The sequence below is a fragment of the Rattus rattus genome, chromosome 3, assembly GCF_011064425.1.
Source record: "Rattus rattus isolate New Zealand chromosome 3, Rrattus_CSIRO_v1, whole genome shotgun sequence".
NCBI classification, from domain to species: domain Eukaryota; kingdom Metazoa; phylum Chordata; class Mammalia; order Rodentia; family Muridae; genus Rattus; species Rattus rattus.
In genome coordinates this window covers 32,404,753-32,424,220 of record NC_046156.1, presented here as the reverse complement: position 1 = coordinate 32,424,220, position 19,468 = coordinate 32,404,753, and the positions used below count along the sequence as shown (strand labels likewise).

Here is a 19,468-nt window from a genome sequence, read left to right as displayed (position 1 = left end):
TTCTCCTAAAATTTGACTTCGGATTTTTTATCAACTATGAAGCATTCACAGCATAGAGATGAAAATAATCGAACAAAGGCAATGAGAATAATGGCCACGTAAAATTGAGATTCAGGAGGAATGAACATTTTTGTTTTTTTTGCCTATGTTTTGTCTTTCTCTATGAAATAAACGCTGTGGAGCTGGGTGGCCTCACCTCTGACAGCTGGGTGTCACTCTTCAATACCACGCGCTTTATCACTTTGGAATAGCTGTCCCCATCCTCGATGTTGACTGGCTCCTGTGGCATTCCTTGCATGGTAATCTCCTCCTTCTCTGTGCCGTCAGAGGATACGTACCGCCTGATAATTTTCCGGGTAACCTGAAAGACATTTCATGAGTCTATGTTAATTTTGAGTTATGGTTCCACACTAGGGATAGCATTTGGACAGGAAAAGTGGGGTCAGCCCTTTACAGAGAGCCCCTGGCCAGTACCTTCTTCACCACAGTGTGTCCGTTCTCGTCGACATATTCTTCCTCTGTGACTGTCTCTGGGGGAATGTCAGGCATATCGTCTCCCTAAACAGTAGGAGAAAAGTGTTACTCAAGTCTCTGGTGCTGTCCTGAAGAACTACAGCCAAGTGGTTTAATGTGAGAAATGTTAGAAAAACCAGAGAGACGTCATGTCGAGAAGTATTGCTGAGATGCAAAATCCTGTCAGTTTGATTAATAAAAATTAAAACAATTAAGCAGGTGGATTAAAAAAATAAATTACAAAAACGTCATGCGTAGGAGGATCTCAGCAAAGTTAGGTAAATGTTAATCAACCAACAAAAATGAATAAGCAGGAGGAGAGACAGGTGAAAGCCAAAAAGCTGAATCTTTCTTCTGCGCGTCGGCTCTCTAGGAGGAAGGCTGCAAACATCGTTGGCTCTGCGTTCCCTTATACATGTGGCAGAAACATAGGAGCCGCCTTCCACGCATGCACTACCTACAGAGCATGCTCAGCCTCTGTTGTTCTGGGTCACTTAGTGAAGGACAGAGCTGTCCTGACGTGCAGTAACTTAAGAGTGGATACCTGAATGATCACTCTCCGTCGGACCACCCTGGTAGTTACCATGGCCTCCTCATCAGAGCTGGCCTCCAGCTCCCCTAATTCCTCTGTTAGCTCCTGGTGGAAGCATGTAAGAGTCATTGTTTTTTGTTGTTTTGCTTTGCTTTTAAAAATATTTAACCAAAATTTTTCAAGAGATAGGATCTGACTTGGGAGACCACCCTGACCTTGAACTTTCCTTCATCCTGTCCCAGACTCCCCAAATGACAGGTTTACAGACGTGAGCCACCACATGTGGCTGCATTGTTTTGCCTAATTTGCTATTGAATGTCTTTACTATTAGTTTCTGTGTTTGTCCATATCACATTCTGAAATTTTACGCTGGTGGGAAAATCACCAATTTTGGTGGGGAAAAAAGGGCGTGTGTGTTGATCTCAAGCCTCAACAAGTATGCAGTTTCATTGCTTCCAGAATCAGAGTGAAATTCTGCAACCTGAGAGCTGTTGGAAACGCTGACTGTCAAAGCTGGTCCTAAGGATACATGCTTCCCACATGAGTCTTTGTTCTTGGGAAATAGCCAGGTGAAAACACAGGGCCTAAGTCACACAGTAGACACTTTGGATCTGTGGGCCAGTCTTGACGAGGTCCAGAATGGAACTCTTATCCCACACATGGAGCAGCACATATTTGTACCTGAGCTTTCTGAAGGTAAGACCAATTTCCTGGAGATATTAGCTAATGGTACATTTTCCTGGCATCAAGATTTGTAGGCCTTGAATTATATTAGATTAGTTTTTCAAAGAAATTCAGAGAATACTCTGATTTAAGAGTTTGATCCAAAGCCGGAGATGAGGCTAGGAACATAATTTTAGATCAGAAACTATGTCTTAGGAGTCATAAACTGTCAGTTTTTCTCAATGGAGCATGACTTCCTCCCTCCTTCCATTCCTATTCCTCCATCCTTTCCCCTCTCTTCCCCTCCTCTTTCAGCTCTCTCCCCCCTTCTTCCCTTCCAAGTGTTTTGACAGCATCTTGCTATGGTCTATTCCAGGGTGGTTTTAAAATCATGACCTTTCTGCCTGGGACTTCAGGGTCCTGGGATGACAGGTACAGACTCCTATGCTCAGCCTGAAGTGACACTGGTTTTGTTTTCGAAAGAAAGGAATACATTCGATTAGCTTAATACATTTCAAAATACCCAAGTTATAGCTCTGCCACCTTCTCTTTGAAAGGAAAACATCCAAGTTAAAAACCAAATTATACATTAAATACATTCAGGAACCTACCGCCCAGCAATATGCTTAGATGCCTTACAATAACGTCTTTAAAAAATATCTCGCAACATAAAATGTTGTCTAAAACTCTCACTCTTCAAAGGAAAGTAATTTCTAACTTAATGAGAAACACATTAGGATTTGCTCAGTCTGCTCGCCAGGCTTCTCCGGGGAGAGGAGTTGTGAGGAGGAGCAAACTCCTCAGCCAGTGCTGAGGTCTGTGGACATCTAGACCCCATTTGGGGAATTCTGGATTCAAAGCCTTTCTTAAGATGGCCTGCACCTCTGCTTACAACTTTAAAATTCTCTTATGACAAACTACGTGTCATAGTGCACTCTTGGGCCACTGGCAGGCATTTGGACAATAAAAGATGACAACAGGTTTAGGGATAGTGTTTTTTTCTAAGTTATTACTAAGACCAATCTGAGGAACCCTAACTGGCAAAGTGCACTGGCAAGATGGTTCATCTCTCCAGCAGAGGCACTTCTGGGCAGGCTTGACCTGGGTCTCCACACCCCACAAGGGGGCAGGAAAGGACTAGTTTTGACCTCCACACATCATTGTGCTGTGTACACCGTATATAAACACACAAACCTAACCCCACACACACTAATTTATTTTTTTAATACAATAGTCCATTTGCACTGAAGAGCATTTGGGTGCTAACCACCCCAGATGTGCCAATGCAAACGCTCATTGCTCACAGCCTGCAGGCCCAGCATCACGCTGGCACTCTTGCAGCAGACTTGCTCATCGCCATCACCACTGTCTCACAGGACTCCAGTAAATTTTCAAAATTTCCCATGATGCTCTCAGTACAACAGCTGACATTGGAACTGTATACCATTTTCCCTAGACTTACTAGCTCTCAGGGGTTTTCCATGTCCAGTTTAAGTTATGTGATAAACCATTATAGTTTAGAACTTAAAAACCAATACAAAATGTAACAAAAAAGAAACAATAGAAAGAGAAACCAGGAAGCTGTAACTTTGTCATAGGTGAGGAAGGGCTCACCCAGGAAGGAAGGCCTAACCTTTTGAAAAGCAGCGTCACCATCCAACTTTTCAAAGACCTGAGGCTGGTCGTCTGTTGACTCCACTATGACCAGGCTGGTTTTCCTTGGAGAACTTTCCTCTTTGGGCTCGGAAGCCTCCTCAGGCTCTTGGACGATTGGAGAAGCACGTTCGCTAGCCACTGGAGTCTGGAGACAAGGCTTTGCGTCCTCAGGAGGGGTGCTGATGTCCTCAGGAGTCTTACAAAGAGAGTCAGGAATGACTGCGGCCTTCTGCGTGTCTTCCACTTCTGCCCCTGGTGTGGTCACACTGCAACAAAAAGGACAATTTATGACGAAAGAACATTGGAAAGGAAAACGAAATTTCTCTTTGTGTTAGCCAAGATCCTAGGTGTGTATGCACACATAGTGCACACAAACACACACACAAATGTATAAATATGAAAAAGAGAGGTTTATGTAACAAAGGTTTATAAATGATGCTTTCGAAGCAAGCAAGAAGTTATCAGAATGGAATAAACCTTTGTTAGTGTAGTTAGTGTAATTACAAATAGAAAGATGTAAAATTGCAGGTCTATTATTTGATGGAAGGACCTGTTGACACTGACATTTTCTAGCAGTTTTGAGTAATTCCCACACAGTCTTTCAAAACCTCAGTTTCTAAAGAAGAACATCGTAGCCTTTTCTGCTCCTTGCTTTTATCCAGCAGTGCTATGTCCTGTCACCAAAAACAAATTCCTTGAATGTCTCTCTGGTGGTCCTGGCCTTCCCCCATTTTCTTTTTCATGTCTCTATTTTTTAACCTTTCCTGTCTGTTCTCCCTTGAAGTCTACGGGCAGGTAACAGAGGATGGTACCTACAAAGGAAGAAATCATTTCAAGTCTGCTTCTTCTCGTGTTTCAGTGACCAGACAACAGATCTCACTCAATAGCGATGGAAATACTGGGTTCTGAACTCTTGACACACCTAACATTGCTTCTTCTGAGCTCCCTTCTTCCTGGATAGCCATGCTTCTCTGGCAGCTCATTCATTTACCTGGTAAAGATCTGAGCTGAATGATGCTCTAGGGTCCTTGTAAGTAAACAATGCCTCTCTATCCGTACTCTTCACTCCATCCCACCTCATACTAATGGTCTTGCATTCTGTGTACACAATCTACATTGCACTGATGTTTTTATGCTTAGATACTACGTAGCTTTGCTGAGGCACTCATGGGTTGCTGTTCTCACACCATCGCTATTCAAACTCCAGTGCAGCCATGGCACCATGTGGAAGCATTCTGACGAGATATGAGTCCCACAAGTGATGGTTGTGTTCTGGAAGGAGTACGCTGAGAAGGTGAGTCACAGGACTATCTTTGGCCTCTGATTCTATTAAATAAGTATCACATGTGTAGTTATCATGATATCCAGATGTGGAAATGGAGATCTGAAGCATTTTTGGATTGGTCAAGGTCACAGAACTAGAAGTTAGCTCAGGTAGAATGGTGTCACACAACGTGGTCACAACTATGTATCTTTACTGTTAGTTTTTCTACAACACAGCCCTTGATTACAGGTGGGGCCCTGTGAGACGACTGGAACTTTCCCTTGTAGGCCTTGCTCCCTGTCACAGCTGTCACAGTGGCTACTTCTCTGGAGCTGCATTTAACAGACTTTTTTTTTTTTTTGCTGAAACTCACTAGTATTCCTGCTGGTCTTGCATTTTCCCTGAGAAATCTTGTTGAACTGACTCCTGGTGCATTTGGGGAGACAGTGCTGCTGCTGGGCTGTCCCCCTCAGTTTTGGGGATGCAATCCTGAAATGTGGAATAACCAACAGATATGTCTTCTTCAGAGACCATGGGTGGGTGGTCACTGGACTCGCTTTCTTTGGAAGCCTCCTGCTCCTTCTTCTCCTTGACAGCACAGAGCTCCTCTGGAAGTACCGAAAACCCTGCAGGGGAGAAAATATCCATGAGTCTCACTTATGCTAGGGGTATGTTTGGTAAGGACCTTATATTCCACACCCTGCTATGGGACCATTATTAGAAAGACGAGCAAGAGTCGGTGCCTGACTTCACCATGCTCATTACAGAGGAGCCTAAGGAAGTCAGAGAAAGATGCATAGTGATGGGGCCATAGGTGCCAGAGAATTGTGGGAGCACTTCCTCAGAAAGTGTCACCCTAAGGATTAGCAGGCATCGCCTGTGACAGTGCTGTGACAGATTTCAAATGGTAAGAGGAATCCTGACCACTGGGGTTCAGTACTCTTTTTATGTAGACATTCTTATGCAGGGCTAAGGAATCTCATTACATCAAGAGCAATGATGAGTCCCTGAGAGATCTAGCAGTGGGTACGGAGAAAAGAAGTTATGGAGAGGAGATGAAGAAAGCAAGAAGATGGGATTGAAAAAAGAGAAATTAATTATTTTCATCAAATGCTATCAGGTGTGAAGGAACTTGAACACTGGGGATTTGGTCATAGGGAAAGCATTACTGGATGGATTGGTGTAGTATACAGAGATCTAAGGAGAAAGAGGACATTCCAGCCTCTCTCTTGAAGAGAGAGACAAAATGGACAGAGAAACAGAGCAGACACAGGGAAGGAGCAACTTAGAGTCAGAAGAGCTATTCGCTTTAGTTTCCTTTCAAGGACAGAACTTTTAAGAGTGTGTCTCAATGGCTTTAGACATGGCTCCAATGATAAGAGCCAAATGGATACTTGCAGAAGGGAAGGCCTTGATTAACAGAGGATGAGAATCAGCAGAAAAGACGTAATAGCTTTAGCCAAGAAGGGAAGGTAGTATACTGTGACAGGAAGGAATGCGGAGTGTTTATACTGATACCTTATCTTAGAAGATCTTCTGGTAGAAAATGTGGAGATTTTCTTATAATCCTATGTTTCTAGCAAGTCTGAAGTTAAAACTCATTATGTCAGGATAAATAAGGGGAAGAGAAATGGTGAGGATTTGAAGGAAGAACTGAAAGTACAAATCCAAGAGGAAAGGGAAAGGAAGAGGACAGACTAAGGGCGGAGAAGGACAGACTAAGAACAAGTGAGAGTAAATTCAGTATAAATGAATACTTATAGTTGACAGGGACAGTGGCCACAGGCTCCAGTGCATATGAAGAATTATTGGTTTAGAAACGAAGAAGGAATCAGGATGCTTAAATATTGTGGTGCTTAGAAACTGCATAGCTACTGGTTATGATGTGTTTGTGCAAAATATAAAACTTGGTGGTTAAAGTAGATTTTAAAAGTGTCAGTATGAAAAGTGTTCCCTAAGGAACTGAGGAAAAAAAGAACTGGATGGCCGCCTATGGCAAGGAGACAATGAAGAATGAACAGGGGGCCACCATGGGCTGAGAGAGAACTGAGGTGGCATGTAAACAAACATATCACCACCAAAGGCTGTAGTTTGTTGCCTAAAAAAATGAAGGCAGTAGGTCCAGCTTTCGTTTTATCCCCTATCACCAAAAAAATCACCTGACCTTCACTGTGGTCCAGCGTAATGGTCTGCTCCATTTCTGCATAAGTGCGGCCCATGCGCTCCTGGAGGGGCTCCATGTTGGTCTCCAGGAGATGTACAATGTCCATCCTATTGATCTTGGTGAGGCATTCGATGAGGATAGTATCTAAGACATTGGAGAAGAAGTAGTCCTTACATCTGAGAGGTGCTCTTTTTAGGATTTCTTTCATTCGGTTGCTTTACTACGTTCTTGGTATTCAAGTAAGAACCTGGCAAAGTCTAGCTAGGACCTTTGTAAACAGGCAAACAGTGATGCACACAGCCTGCACCCTACAGACCCTCAAGACAGAGTTGCCAGACAGGACCACAGCACAGCCCAAACTAGAATCTAAGTAAAAATAAAGACTTCAAGTATATCTCAAATACAGTGTGAAAAATATTTACGTAAAAGGTATTTATTGATTATCTGTTTTCAAGTTTATTCAAGTATCCTTCTGTTTCTATTTTCTAAATCTATCACTACTGTTAAAAAAGAATGTGGAAAAAACAAACAAAAGAACAAAAAACACAAAAACAAACAAACAACAACAAAAACCCAGTAATGGATATGAAGATCTTCATGGAGAAGTGAAAGAAAGCACTGAACGTTGCAGCTGCTGTGGTCCATCTCATTTCTTATTTTTTTCCACATGAGATCATAATATCAGTCATCATATAGAGTATCTATTTGGTTCCCCTCCCCCACACACCTAAATTACTAGAGAGGAATGTGAACAGGAATGTGACGTTATCATAAGTAACTACACACTGTGCCCACTACCCAATACTTTGAAACTGTTAGGTCGCAGTGAACTTTCTGTTGGCAGCGGATACAGATATCCTTTCCAGATAGTTGACATTGCTCACAAACATACCATGCAAGATTTTTCAGGGATCAAGATAAAACTGATAGCAGCTTGCTCTCCTTCGCTGACAGTGGTTCTTAAAATTGGTGACTGTTGACAATTTCTCTTGCTGATTTTATAAGAATGGGATCACTGGGTGACCCACTTCTACCTGAGATCCACCTCTACGCTAACAGTCTCCCACCTACCTGTGGCGTGCTTCCCATCTCTCTCCAGCCAGTACTTGAGCAGTGCGTGGCTCTGATCTTGAAGGGAGTTGGGGTTCTCAATTCGAATTTGGTGAATTTGTTCCTCAGTGAAATCCAGTTCTCTTGCTAATTCTAGAACAATAACAAAAGCCTGCATTATCAACACAGTGAGTTCAGGTTTCAGTCTCCATACCTTGTTCCTTGATGTATAAGCAATATATGGCCTTCTGCTATGAGCAATTTGAATTAGCAGTGACTCACATACAAATGTGATATACTAACACTAACTAACTAACTAACTAACTAACTAACTAACTAACTAACTCTCACTTTCGCTCAGTCTCACTCTCCCTTAAAAGTGGATATAAAATTGATTAGTGTCATTGCAGAAGTAGTAAGGGTAAAGGGAAAAAATGTGAATGAAGATCAGACCATCATCACTTGTTTATATTTTTAACCAAGATAATGAAAAATAAATGACTGAAAAACAGGAGAACCAGAGCATTTTTAACTTTTATAAATTTTTAACTCCTATAAATCCCATTTCTGGAAATGAATACAAACACTGGTTGTAGGTAACTTATAGTAACTTTTTTCTTGATTTGATGTGCATAAAGGAAAGGCCTTAAAGCATTAAAGTTGTGTAGGGTAGAAGCCGAAAAGTTTCTTCGTTTGGACATAGCGATGTCCATCTAGAATCCTAGCACTTAGGAGGCAGAGGCAGGTGTGAGTTCGAGGTCAGCCTAGTCTACATAGTGAGTTCCAGTATGACCAGAGCTTCATAGAGAAACCCTGTCTCAAATGTTTTGCTTACTAAAGATTTTTTTATTCTACTCTTAAAATTCTATATGAATACTTGATGCTTGTGCATGCTATTCTAATGTGTAGGTATACAATTGTGTATAAAGCAATGACTTCTATTATCTAACTGATATCTTTCAATATTAAAAATATCCTTGATCTAGTAATTCTGTTTTAGAGATTATTTCCTTTTCGTTCTTTTGTTATGTTTGGTTATAAGGTTTACATTTTCACCAATTTTTCTATACCTCCCACATTTAGTATGTGTATGGAAGCACACATATTCAAGGAAAATAATGAATTTCTGATATGCCAACTGGAGATATTTTGGTATCAGTCTTTCCTCTAAATCCTCCAGGTAAACATCTAGTGAGTATTTCAATATTATTCTAAAATTACTAAAAGTTAGAAAATAGCTATTCCTACTGCTTCCAGTCATTTATTCAAAATTATCAATCATCTTCGAGAACAAATGCTTATTTACTACCAAATATTTAAGAAACATGGGATAGTAGTAACTTTATACCCTTTGTCTCAGTGAAACATATCAAGTGATTCATAAAGAAACACATCAGAGTTAAAAATGGTAAATAGGAAAGTAAGCAAGGCTACAATGTTGCCTACTATTAAGTCACGGGCAGATGAGAAATACATTTTAAATTTGTAAATCAGTATTTGTACATAACAATACTGATTTAGAATTCACCTTTTAATAGCTCACCGAACATATACTCTATGCTTCAACACCCCTACCTCAAAAAAAAAAAAGTCAGTGCAACATCTCCCTCATGTATATTTTACCATTCACCCAGAGCATATGTTAGTAACTATTTACTGTGAAAGACACCTGATGTCCAGCATCGAAAAGAAGCCCGTCTGGTGAAATCTTGAATGCTATGGAAACTGCCGGGCATGGTAGCTTACATCTGTGTTCCCAGGACTGGAGCAAGAAGGAGATTACCATGAATTTAGACATGCTTAAGTGACATAGAAAGTTCCAGGTTGGCCAGGGACACACAGTGAGAACATGTCTCGGTAAAACACAAACGAAATACTATAAAATTGAATCTAAGAATGTTTGAAGCCTAGCCATTTCCCCCAAACTTAGCTAACTATATAAAAGGGGATGGGTAGATGAGTTTATTCCCTCTTCAGATCTCAAGTTCTGAACCTCAGAACCTGCTGAGAACCATCTGCTCAGGCCGTGCTATTAGCTGTTGCAGTCAGATTTTTTCTTTGCACGACTCCGTACAGTCTTCCTCAAGAAAAACAAAGGAGAGAAAGGAAAGATCTTTAAATGGTTGTCTCCGTAGAAAGCCTGGGTCACACCAATTACCTGTCCAGCTGAAGCCAAGGTGATCTGCAATGTAAGCCAGCCTCTCTTCCATCCGCTCCTGCTCATCCTGGGGATCTATAGAAGGTTAAAAATAGAATGGCCAAAGAGTGTCTGGGACAGGAGAGGAACCATAGTACTGATCATCCAAGAAAGGAAGTCACTCGGTCAAATATCTGATAGTCACACAAATCAGCTATCATGACTTAGGTCATATGAAGTGGTGTGTTTTCTGATTCTGGGATAAAAAGGGAATGAATCCCATGTGGTGATTTGTTGAAACCATCTGCTTCCATATCCCTTTAATGAAGACTTGTAACTGAACAGAATGTCTAGTTATCTCAGGACTTTCCTTTTGTGATTGTGAAGGAGAAGATGAGGAGGAAGACGAGGAGAAGGAGGAAAAAGAGGAGGAGGAGGAGGAGGAAGAGGAGGAGGAGGAAGAGAAGGAGGAGGAGAAGAAGAAGAAGAAGAAGAAGAAGAAGAAGAAGAAGAAGAAGAAGAAGAAGAAGAAGAAGAAACAGTCCACCAAAGCACACTCACTTGACACATGAAACCCCAGAGAAACCACAGATGGGATACAGAAGTAGAGTAACTGGTTGGACTGTAGTACTCATGCCTATGGAGGTGTCTATCACCACCACGTCCTATCTGAAAGAACGCACTAAGAATTATCTTATACCTGGACTTAATCTGAGGCCAGGAACAACAATGTCCTATTGACCTTTGGAAGAAGGCAGGACAAAGGCACATGAGCTTTGTAGATCCTTGCCAGTGAGACATTTGCTTCTGAGGCAAAGGTTCTGGCTGCCTGTTCCTAAACAAAGTCATGGAGTGCACACTCTCACAAACTAGAATTTATCCAATTCCCTTTTAACTGCTGTGGACTGCTGGGTAGCATGGGAAATTCTGCCACCCACATAGGGATAAGTCTTCATTTAGAGATAATGGAAGCCTGAAGGTTACCTCTCAAAGCCACCCATGGTTTCCTTGTTTTAAAAAAAAATTCAATCCCAAGAGCCATCATTCCCTCACATCGTGCAGAGTTTGAGATTTTGTTGTCTGCTGAATCTCGCCTGAGTATGTTCGCTGTTCATTTTTACCTCAGGTTTGTTGGACTAATTTGGTTCTCATGGATATCGGAAAGCTGACCTCTTCGAATTGAAAAACAGGTCCACAATAATAAGAATGTCTGGATGTGAGAAATCATTTTGAGTAAAGGGCCTCCTAATCATGACAAGGTTGGATGTACCGATTAAAGTACACAAAAAAAATTAAAAATTAGAGCCAAGTGGCCTTGTGCTGTGAAATCCACATTCTTGTGTGTAAAAGCAAATGTATTTAACTGGAGGCTAAGCCTGGAACATCAGAACAACAAAACTCAACGCTTGTATGGCTTTACGTGCAGCAGCCAAAGAAAAGCGAGGGCCCCCGTTGCTTGGTTACGTTTCTGGTTTGGATAAGCATTCTCATTACTCAATCTTGAGATTGTTTCATAGACAAGAATATACAGAAAAAGCACAAAACACAAAGGGCTTACACAAACACATTAACCACTACAGAAAGCTTAAAGAAAATGAGACACAAATCACGAAATAAAACAAACATTACCAAAAAAAAAAATCTCTATCAAATTTATGACATGCGTAGCACAGGGATTCCCAGTGGCTGGCAAATACCTTCAGCTCGGTCATGGCCATTTTCATCAGGGATGCGTTCAATCATAGTCTCAATGGACTCATCCCAAATGGGCCTTGTGTCAAAGATGTCCTCAGGAGCTGAGTGCTCAGTGTCAACAGGTGGCAGATTCTCAATGACTGACACTTCCAGGGCACTGCTACTTTCGTCGTCTGAAGGTGGCTCCTGCTCCCTTTCTGACTGTGTGAGCCTGTCTACTAATTTGGAAGCCTCGTCACTAATCTCCTCAAAGAATTCTATGGAGTTCCGGTAAAGGTCAAGGAAGTGCTCCCTACTCTCTCTTGTGGGGCTCGTGCCTGTCCTGCTGGAAGATGAGGTGCCTCTGCTCTTCACCGGCAGTCGGGATGCAAAGAGCTTTGGTTTTGCAGCCCCTTCTTCTGATTCTGACTCAAACCCCTCTGCCCTCTCCCTGCTCTCTGTTTCTGTCTCAATGTAACTTCTGGCTTTCACTGGGCATTTGGTCTTAGCATCCAAGGAGCTAGCATCTGATTCTGACTTGCTTCTACCATCTGGTCCTCGGCTTAACATGTCTTGTCCCTGGGGGACACCTGACTTCTGGAGAGAGATGTCTGGATGGGAGGGGTGCCACTCAGTTCTTTGGGCGGGTGCTTTGATGGGGATTTTGGACTTTGGTTTTGCTCCATCCTCCTCACTCTCCCCATCCAGACCAGATGAGAAATCATCAGAAAATGCACTCTCATCCTCTGCAGATGGAGGGGCTGACGCTGAAGTGGGGAGAGTCCTGATAGGAATCTGGGGTTTGATTTCAGCAGAAGGCACGTTTTCCATGGGTGCAGTAGGGATCTCGATCACTGACTTCTGTTCCTCGGGAGAAGAATCTGGGGACTCCTCATCCCGAGCCGAATAAACAGACCGAGTGACAGTGGAGAAGTCCAGCTGACCAGCAGGTTCGGGAAAGGTAGGGCAAGATGTCTGCTTCACAGGGCTTAGGGAATCACTCCACTGCATGGTGGCGGGCCCCTCGGCCACTGTGGATACAGCCTCTTTGGTGGGTGTTTCTGTGGAAGCTGAAATTACCACTTTGGAGTCAAGGTTAGCATCCGAGGCGGGTGAATCCTCTATTTCCTCACTTACATCATCAGGAACTAATTCTCCTTCGTCATCCATTGCTTCTTTGGGTTCTGAGAGTTCCAGTGACTCACTAGTAGTCTCCGTCTGTGGAGGCTCAGCCCCAGTGGCCCCTTCCTTCAAGTCTTCAGAGATAGTTTCTTCATTGGAGTCTTGGCCGATTTGGAAGAAGTGCAAACTTTCATCCGCATAGGACCTTTTGGTCATATCAATAGCACCACTTCTGGTCATCTCAAACAGCTTTCCTTCCTGAAAGAGGAATGGATTTTGTTCACTTGTCGGGGTCCCCTCTTCAGTTGGCGTTCTAGCCGGGGTGGTATCAGGCGTGGTGCCCTGTGACTGTCTGTCTACCATCAAACCAAATATCTTCTGCTCTTCCTCCTTCACTCGAGCTTCAAAGGCTGCGTCATCTTCACGTATCTCGCTCCAAGAGTCAGCATCCACATCCGTTTTGGTGATGATGACTTTGCTTACTTGTTCACCAGTCACTACTGGTGCGTTTGGTGCTACAGACAAGGGGGGCTCATCAGACTGCATTGGCCACAAAGCACTTTTTTGCTCAGATTCAGTGTCTAGGTCATGGCTCTCACAATTAGATGCTTCACCTGAGTCCGTTCTGCTAGAGGAGTTGGTCATTACGACATCCTCAGGAGAGGATCTGATAATAACAGAATACACTTCAGGTGAATGAACAACTGTAGTATGACAGGTATCTGTTTGGAAATTGCTGGGTTCACCAGAGAAAAAGGATGAGGAAGGAACATTTTCATAAGGGCTGGTGATTTGGGGATGAGAGTTTTCATCAGTCTCAGCTAAATCAGATACTGGAACATCCATGGCAAACCGTTCTGTTTGAGTTGTAGTAGATGACTCTTGAGTAGGACAGTCCTCTGACATGCTCTCCAAAGCTGTGTCAGTTGCTGCGACCTCTACTTTTACAGGGGAAGATGGAGAGGATATTTCTTTAGCTGATTCATTTTCTTCAGGTACCGCACAATGAGATGAAGAAGACAAGGAAGAGTGCTCACTGGGAAGACTTGCTTGTGTAGACTCCACTCTGGAAGGATCAGACTCTCTTTCTTCAAGGTCACTTTCATGAGTATCCTGGAGAGCTAGTGAATCGTTATCAATGGCCAGGGGCTTATCAACATCATGACACTCTGGACTCTGAACTCCTAGGGAGACAGGAGTGGCTGAGTTGCTAGGACTCATAGCCTCACAACCATGGCCATCGCAGGCTTCTAACTGAGTAGTCTCTCTGTTCAGGTCAGCATGAGACCCGTCGGCGCCATCAGCAGAATGAGTCTGACTGTCTTCAGCTAAGTGTGATTTGCAACCTTTGTCTTCTTCTGGGTTACCCGGGTCTTCTTTAACCTCCTCGTTCATCTTGAAAGTATATTGCTTGGGAACTATGGGCTGGAACTGTGCTTCTTCCGGGCTGGAATTAGAGTCTATGCTGGATGGGAGGGGAGATGGAGGTTGCACTCGAATAACTGGCTCTGTCAGAAGACCTGAGTCCGCACCTTTACTCAGCTGTGTCAGCTCAGGTTCGCTCTCCGAGGAGGAAGAAGCCTTTCTGCTCTCTGAAGTCACCAAGACGGGGACGTCACTCTCACCCTCTGTGCTCCCCATCTGTTTCTGTTCGTCCACTTCTGCTGAACAGTCAGCATCGGGGTCCGAGGACGAGGAGGACTCATCTTGCCTGGGCTCTCTTTTGTAATCCCTTTTCTGCTTTGCTTCTTGCTCAAGTTCATCAAACGTTTTAATTTTCGTTACCATTTTGAACATTTCCTCTTCTGGTGTGAACCTTTTTTTCTCCCCGTTTTCAGAGTCATCCTCCTCTGCACATTCGTGAATCACAGCCGGTTTGGGTGTACTTGAATCTGAAGGTTTGGGTGTGACCTCATAACTAACTTCTTCAGAGCTAGGGGTGTCGGGGGAAAGGGGGCTTTTCCCTGAGCTCTCCATGAGTGATGTCTGCTCTAGACTGTCATCCTCAGCACTGCCATCGGGGTCTCGAAGCAGCCGAGAACGCATGGAAGCCACTTCGGCAACAAGATCTGTTTTGGCAATAGCTGCAGGGAGAGGAAAGTGACTTGGGAGAATTCCTGCCTTCATTTTAGGCTCAACTGGGCTGCTTTCCAGGGAGTCCCTGCAAGGGGACTCTTTCAGAGGACTTGGTTCCAGAGAATCGGGAGTTTTGTGTGAGGAGTTATCTTCTAGCACAGGGCTGGCTTCCAGAGAGTCTTTGTGGCTGACCGCTAATGATTCGTCAGCCATTGGGCTGAGGACCTCACTATCCCGGTTATGGAGAGGGAGTTCTAGCCCTTGGGGACTTCTAATGACTCCCTGGGGTTTTGGTTCTGTTCCCTCAACTGTCTTGACAGTAGCATCAGATGGTGGGAAGGCCTTTGTCACCTCTGAGGTAGCTAAGGATTCCTGAGTTTCGCTTACTGCTTGTGTCTTACAAGCTGAACTAACAAGTGGGAGCTGACTGTCCCTGCAGGACCCTTCCTCAGTAAGTGCCTGGCATGTCTCACTTGCTAATGATACACTGTGGCTGCCAGGGCAGTCCTCTTGTTTGGAGCACACATCTTTGGGAGGGCCTTGGGTAACCTCCTTCAGAACATGCTCTGTAGAGGGCTCTGAATCCCCAGTGACCCCAGCACCTTGTTTTTCAGAACTATCAGCAATGTCATTGGTTATAGGAAGCTCTTTTTCTGAATGAATGTCTGTGGGCATTTCTACCTTGATAGTTTCCTTGGCCTCTCCAATTTGTTCCTCACTTTTCTTTGGTGAGAAAGAAAGACTCTCTGGACTTGTCTCAGGAGTTTCCGCTAGGCCCTCATGTTTGTAGCTCTCTTCTGAACTGATCTGAGGTGTGCCTTCCATCAAGCTGCCGCAAGGTGAGCCCGCTATCACTTCCTGTTTCAGGCTTTCCGAACTGCCGCCCAAAGCACCACTCTGTAAAGACAGAGCTGGGAGGAACTCGTCTTTCATGTAATCTAGTGGAAATGTCGTGTTGAAGGGACTCGTGATTACTTGGTCTAAATGAATCTGAGCCTTTTCTGTGTTCTCAGTGAGGCGGAATTGTTGGTATTTGTCATTGTCTTCTAACTCTTGCTTGATGACGTCGGAAAAGTCAGTGGAGGTTTTCCTGTCTGGGCTGATCTGGAGGTCCATGTCTTCCTGCTCATCCACAGTCTTCTCTTGAAGGGTCTCAGCCCCACGATGTCTTTCTTCTGCTGCCGCCGCCGCCACCGCTGCCACTGGTGGAACTGCCTCGGGTGTTTTAATAATGGGGGTTCTCTCAAACCTTTCTCTAACCGGATCTTCTGTCCTGAGCCCAACGGTGATGGTGGTAGAACGGAACCGTCTGGATTCCATGGCTCCCGTCACCTGGAATCTCTGGCCACGTTTGGCTGTCTGATTTTCTATTCTCTGGGTTTCTCTCTGGGTTACAGAGTGCCCCTTTTCTTTTTCTACCCGACTTTTACTTTTGTCCTGTGACTGTTTTTGTTTTGATGATTTGTGCTCAAAGAGTCCTGTCTTGTGTTTAGATGGGTCCTGACCTGACTGGAAAGCTTTCATGAGCTCCCGGACAGACATTGTCTCCTCAATTCGTTCAGTTTTGGAGGTGGGCGATATGGGTGGCTGTTTTTCTGTCTTCCCTGGAGACACAGGTAGGTGCTTTTCATGTTTCCCAGTGGTGGACCCAGGTGCCTGCTTCTCCTGGGTTCTTATAGAAGGTGCACCGGGCGAGCGCTTTTCTGTTTTGCCAGGTGACACTGGAGGATGTTTCTCTGTTCTTCCAGATGATGGCACAGGTGGACGTTTATCTGTTTTGCCTGAAGGTGACACAGGTGTGTGTCGTTCTGTTTTTATAGATGACACAGGGGAATGTCTTTCATTTTTGGTTGAGGGGGAACCAGGTGAATGTTTCTCGGTTTTACCTGAAAATACTGGTGAATGTCGTTCGGCTTTTGCTGAGGGCGACACAGGGGAGTGTTTCTCATTTTTGCTTGATGGTGACACTGGTGAGTGCCTTTCAGTTTTTGCAGAGGAAGTAAGGGAAGTTTTAGAGGAAGGAGATGACTTTGAAGAGGGCGACACGACTGGGTGTGTCCTGGGAGTGGTCTTTTTGGGCACATCCTCTTTGCCTTTGACTCTGACTGGCAGCTTGCTTCGACCTTTCTGCTCATCCTCCACTCGCTTCTGAAGAGCCTTCACTTTGTCCTTTATGGAACCAATAGGAGTTTCTTCTATCAGAGGAGAGGTGGCCTTGGCAGTGGGAAGGGGTTCAGGGGCCAGGCCCCGGTCTTCATCTACTGACTCCTCTGAGCTACCTTTCTTAAGTTCAGTCTTTTCTTCACTGCCTTGTGGGCTTTCCTCTTTCTGTTTCTGTTTTTCTTTTAGTTTCCGCCGCACTGGCTTCTTTATCACCAGGCTCGGTTTAAGCTGCTTCTGAGCGCTCTGTTTCTCCTCTGCTGGGGAGGTCTTCCCTTTATTACTCTCAGAGCTCTTGCCAACGGCTGAAGCCTGGCTTGTCTCCCCTGACTTTTCTGGAGCTGTTTGTGGCTTCTTTTCATGAGGACCCGTGTATGAATTTAGGTCATCTGTGAGGTAGTTCACTAACCCAGTGGAGTCCTTCTCTACTTTGGCCTTGGTCTCTCTGTCTACTCTGACCTCTACACATGGGTGTTCAGCGATTTCTACCGGGGCATGCTGCTTGGCCTCTTCGATTTCCTCATCGCTGACAATAACCCACTCCTCCTCTAGCTCCCGCTCAGACTGAGAACTCCGCACACTGCCTTCGTCTCTCACGCACGTTCCACTTCTCAGGATCGCATTCACCTTCTCTAAGTCCTCTTTGACTCTCTCTACAATTTCAAAGGGCTCGCCTGGCTCTTCTTCACCAGCCTTTGCCAGCTCCTTCACTTTGATGGAACCTGCCTTATCAGACACATCTGTGGTCAAGATGGCCGTCATTTTGATCAAATCTTGTTTCATCTCAGAAACTTCAGAGAGCAAGTCCGGACTTGCTAAGACAGGAACTTCATTAACCAGATGGCTTTTCAGGACAGATGTTTCTGTCGACTCTGTCTCATCATCTTTGATGTGAATGAAAAACATTGAAAGTAAAATGGAAATCAAAAAAGATATTGGCAAATGTAATCAGGACCAAAACAACACAGCGTCTTTTCCTGGTGGTGGGAGGGGCAACAGAATGGGCTGGGAATGGTGGATCCACAAGGTCTCAAGGTACAAGAGCAAAGCAAGGCTAACGGAAAAAATAACTGAAAAGGAAAATGAGCAGGAAATAACTTGCTTAATTGTCTCACTGTAGCACATTCATACATACAACAAAGCTATCACAAATACTCAAGACATACATAAAAAAAATCACAAATCAAAAAGAAAGAGCGCAGTGAAATTACACAGAGGCATCTCAAGATTGTCCAGATATTACAGATCAATGTCAGAAAACAAAACAAAACAAAAACCATGGGGAAAACGTAAGGAAAAAAAAGCATTAGAAATAGCGGAATTTTGATTTCCTCCCCGAGAAAGCCAGTAAGAGCAAATTCAGACTCGCACCCAGTGATGTTCCTACATTGTAAATCCCATAGGTCTGGAATTCAGTCAGCACAGTTCTGTCACCTTGCAGCAATGGCTGAAAACACATCTGAATCAGCTGCGGACTGGCATTTCGTCTAAGGGAAATCCACACCTAACAATGACACGTGTCTCATGCTGGGAGGCATGACCCTTTCCTTGGAGGAACCTCCTTGCTTAGAAGTGTACTAGACGGATCAAGGAGGAGGATAAAGGAAAGGGAAGACAAACGACGGAAACAGCAGTGGTGACTGAACGTGTATGTGAATTCAGAGTTTCAATGTGATGCATGGCAACCCAAATTAGAGACAGTCACACAGGACACACGCACAGTTGATGTAAGCCAAGTTATTTCCATGCAAAGCAAAGGTGGGGTAAAACCGCTGGGCAGGGGCAGCCTTGCAGAAAAGCACGGGCAGGAGGGTGGTGAGAAATTAGAACAAAAATGTAAAAGGTTACTGTGGTGAAGCGTCCCTATGCCTAAGTTGGTTTGAAATGTACACTGAAGTCACGGGTCAGGAGGCCACCAACAGAGAGGAAGAAACCCTCAGGGTTGGCTTATCCAAAGACTTATCTATATGGAAATTATATAAGGGTTGGTTGCCTTAAACTGAAAACCACAGACAAATAAGAATCTACATTTGAAATCTGGAAGATATTCAAAGTATCCAGGTGTCGTTCAAGAGAATCCATGACATTATAGCAATATGGGTGATATTACTAATTTTTTAACTGACTCAGACCAGTAATTTTTAATTCCTACTAGCTTGTACAAAGTAATAAAAGAAGGGATCATTTAAGTCTACACAATAGCCCTAAAGAAGAAAGAGGAAGAGAAAAATATCACTTAAAAAAATCAGTGAAAGCAACAATAGAGTCATAAATAGAGTGCCTCCTCTGGACAGAATTTGTATTTGTTCAGAGGATAGCATGTGTGTGTATGTGAATGTGTGTGTGTGTGTGTGTGTGTGTGTGTGTGTGTGTAATTTATATATAAAATATATTAAGGGGTTGGGGATTTTGCTCAGTGGTAGAGCGCTTGCCTAGCAAGCGCAAGGCCCTGGGTTC

General features: G+C 43.9%; 1 protein-coding gene across 1 annotated transcript in view; it reads right to left on the bottom strand.

Moving 5' to 3' along the window:
• Ank2 (ankyrin 2) overlaps window positions 1–19,468 on the bottom strand; it is a 585,274-nt gene that overhangs the window by 8,021 nt on the left and 557,785 nt on the right. The window contains 8 exon segments of the mRNA XM_032897358.1: window positions 197–361; window positions 475–558; window positions 3,342–3,630; window positions 5,002–5,254; window positions 6,793–6,936; window positions 7,864–7,995; window positions 10,001–10,075; window positions 11,677–17,895. Of these exon segments, the coding sequence (XP_032753249.1) occupies window positions 197–361; window positions 475–558; window positions 3,342–3,630; window positions 5,002–5,254; window positions 6,793–6,936; window positions 7,864–7,995; window positions 10,001–10,075; window positions 11,677–17,895 (7,361 nt within the window).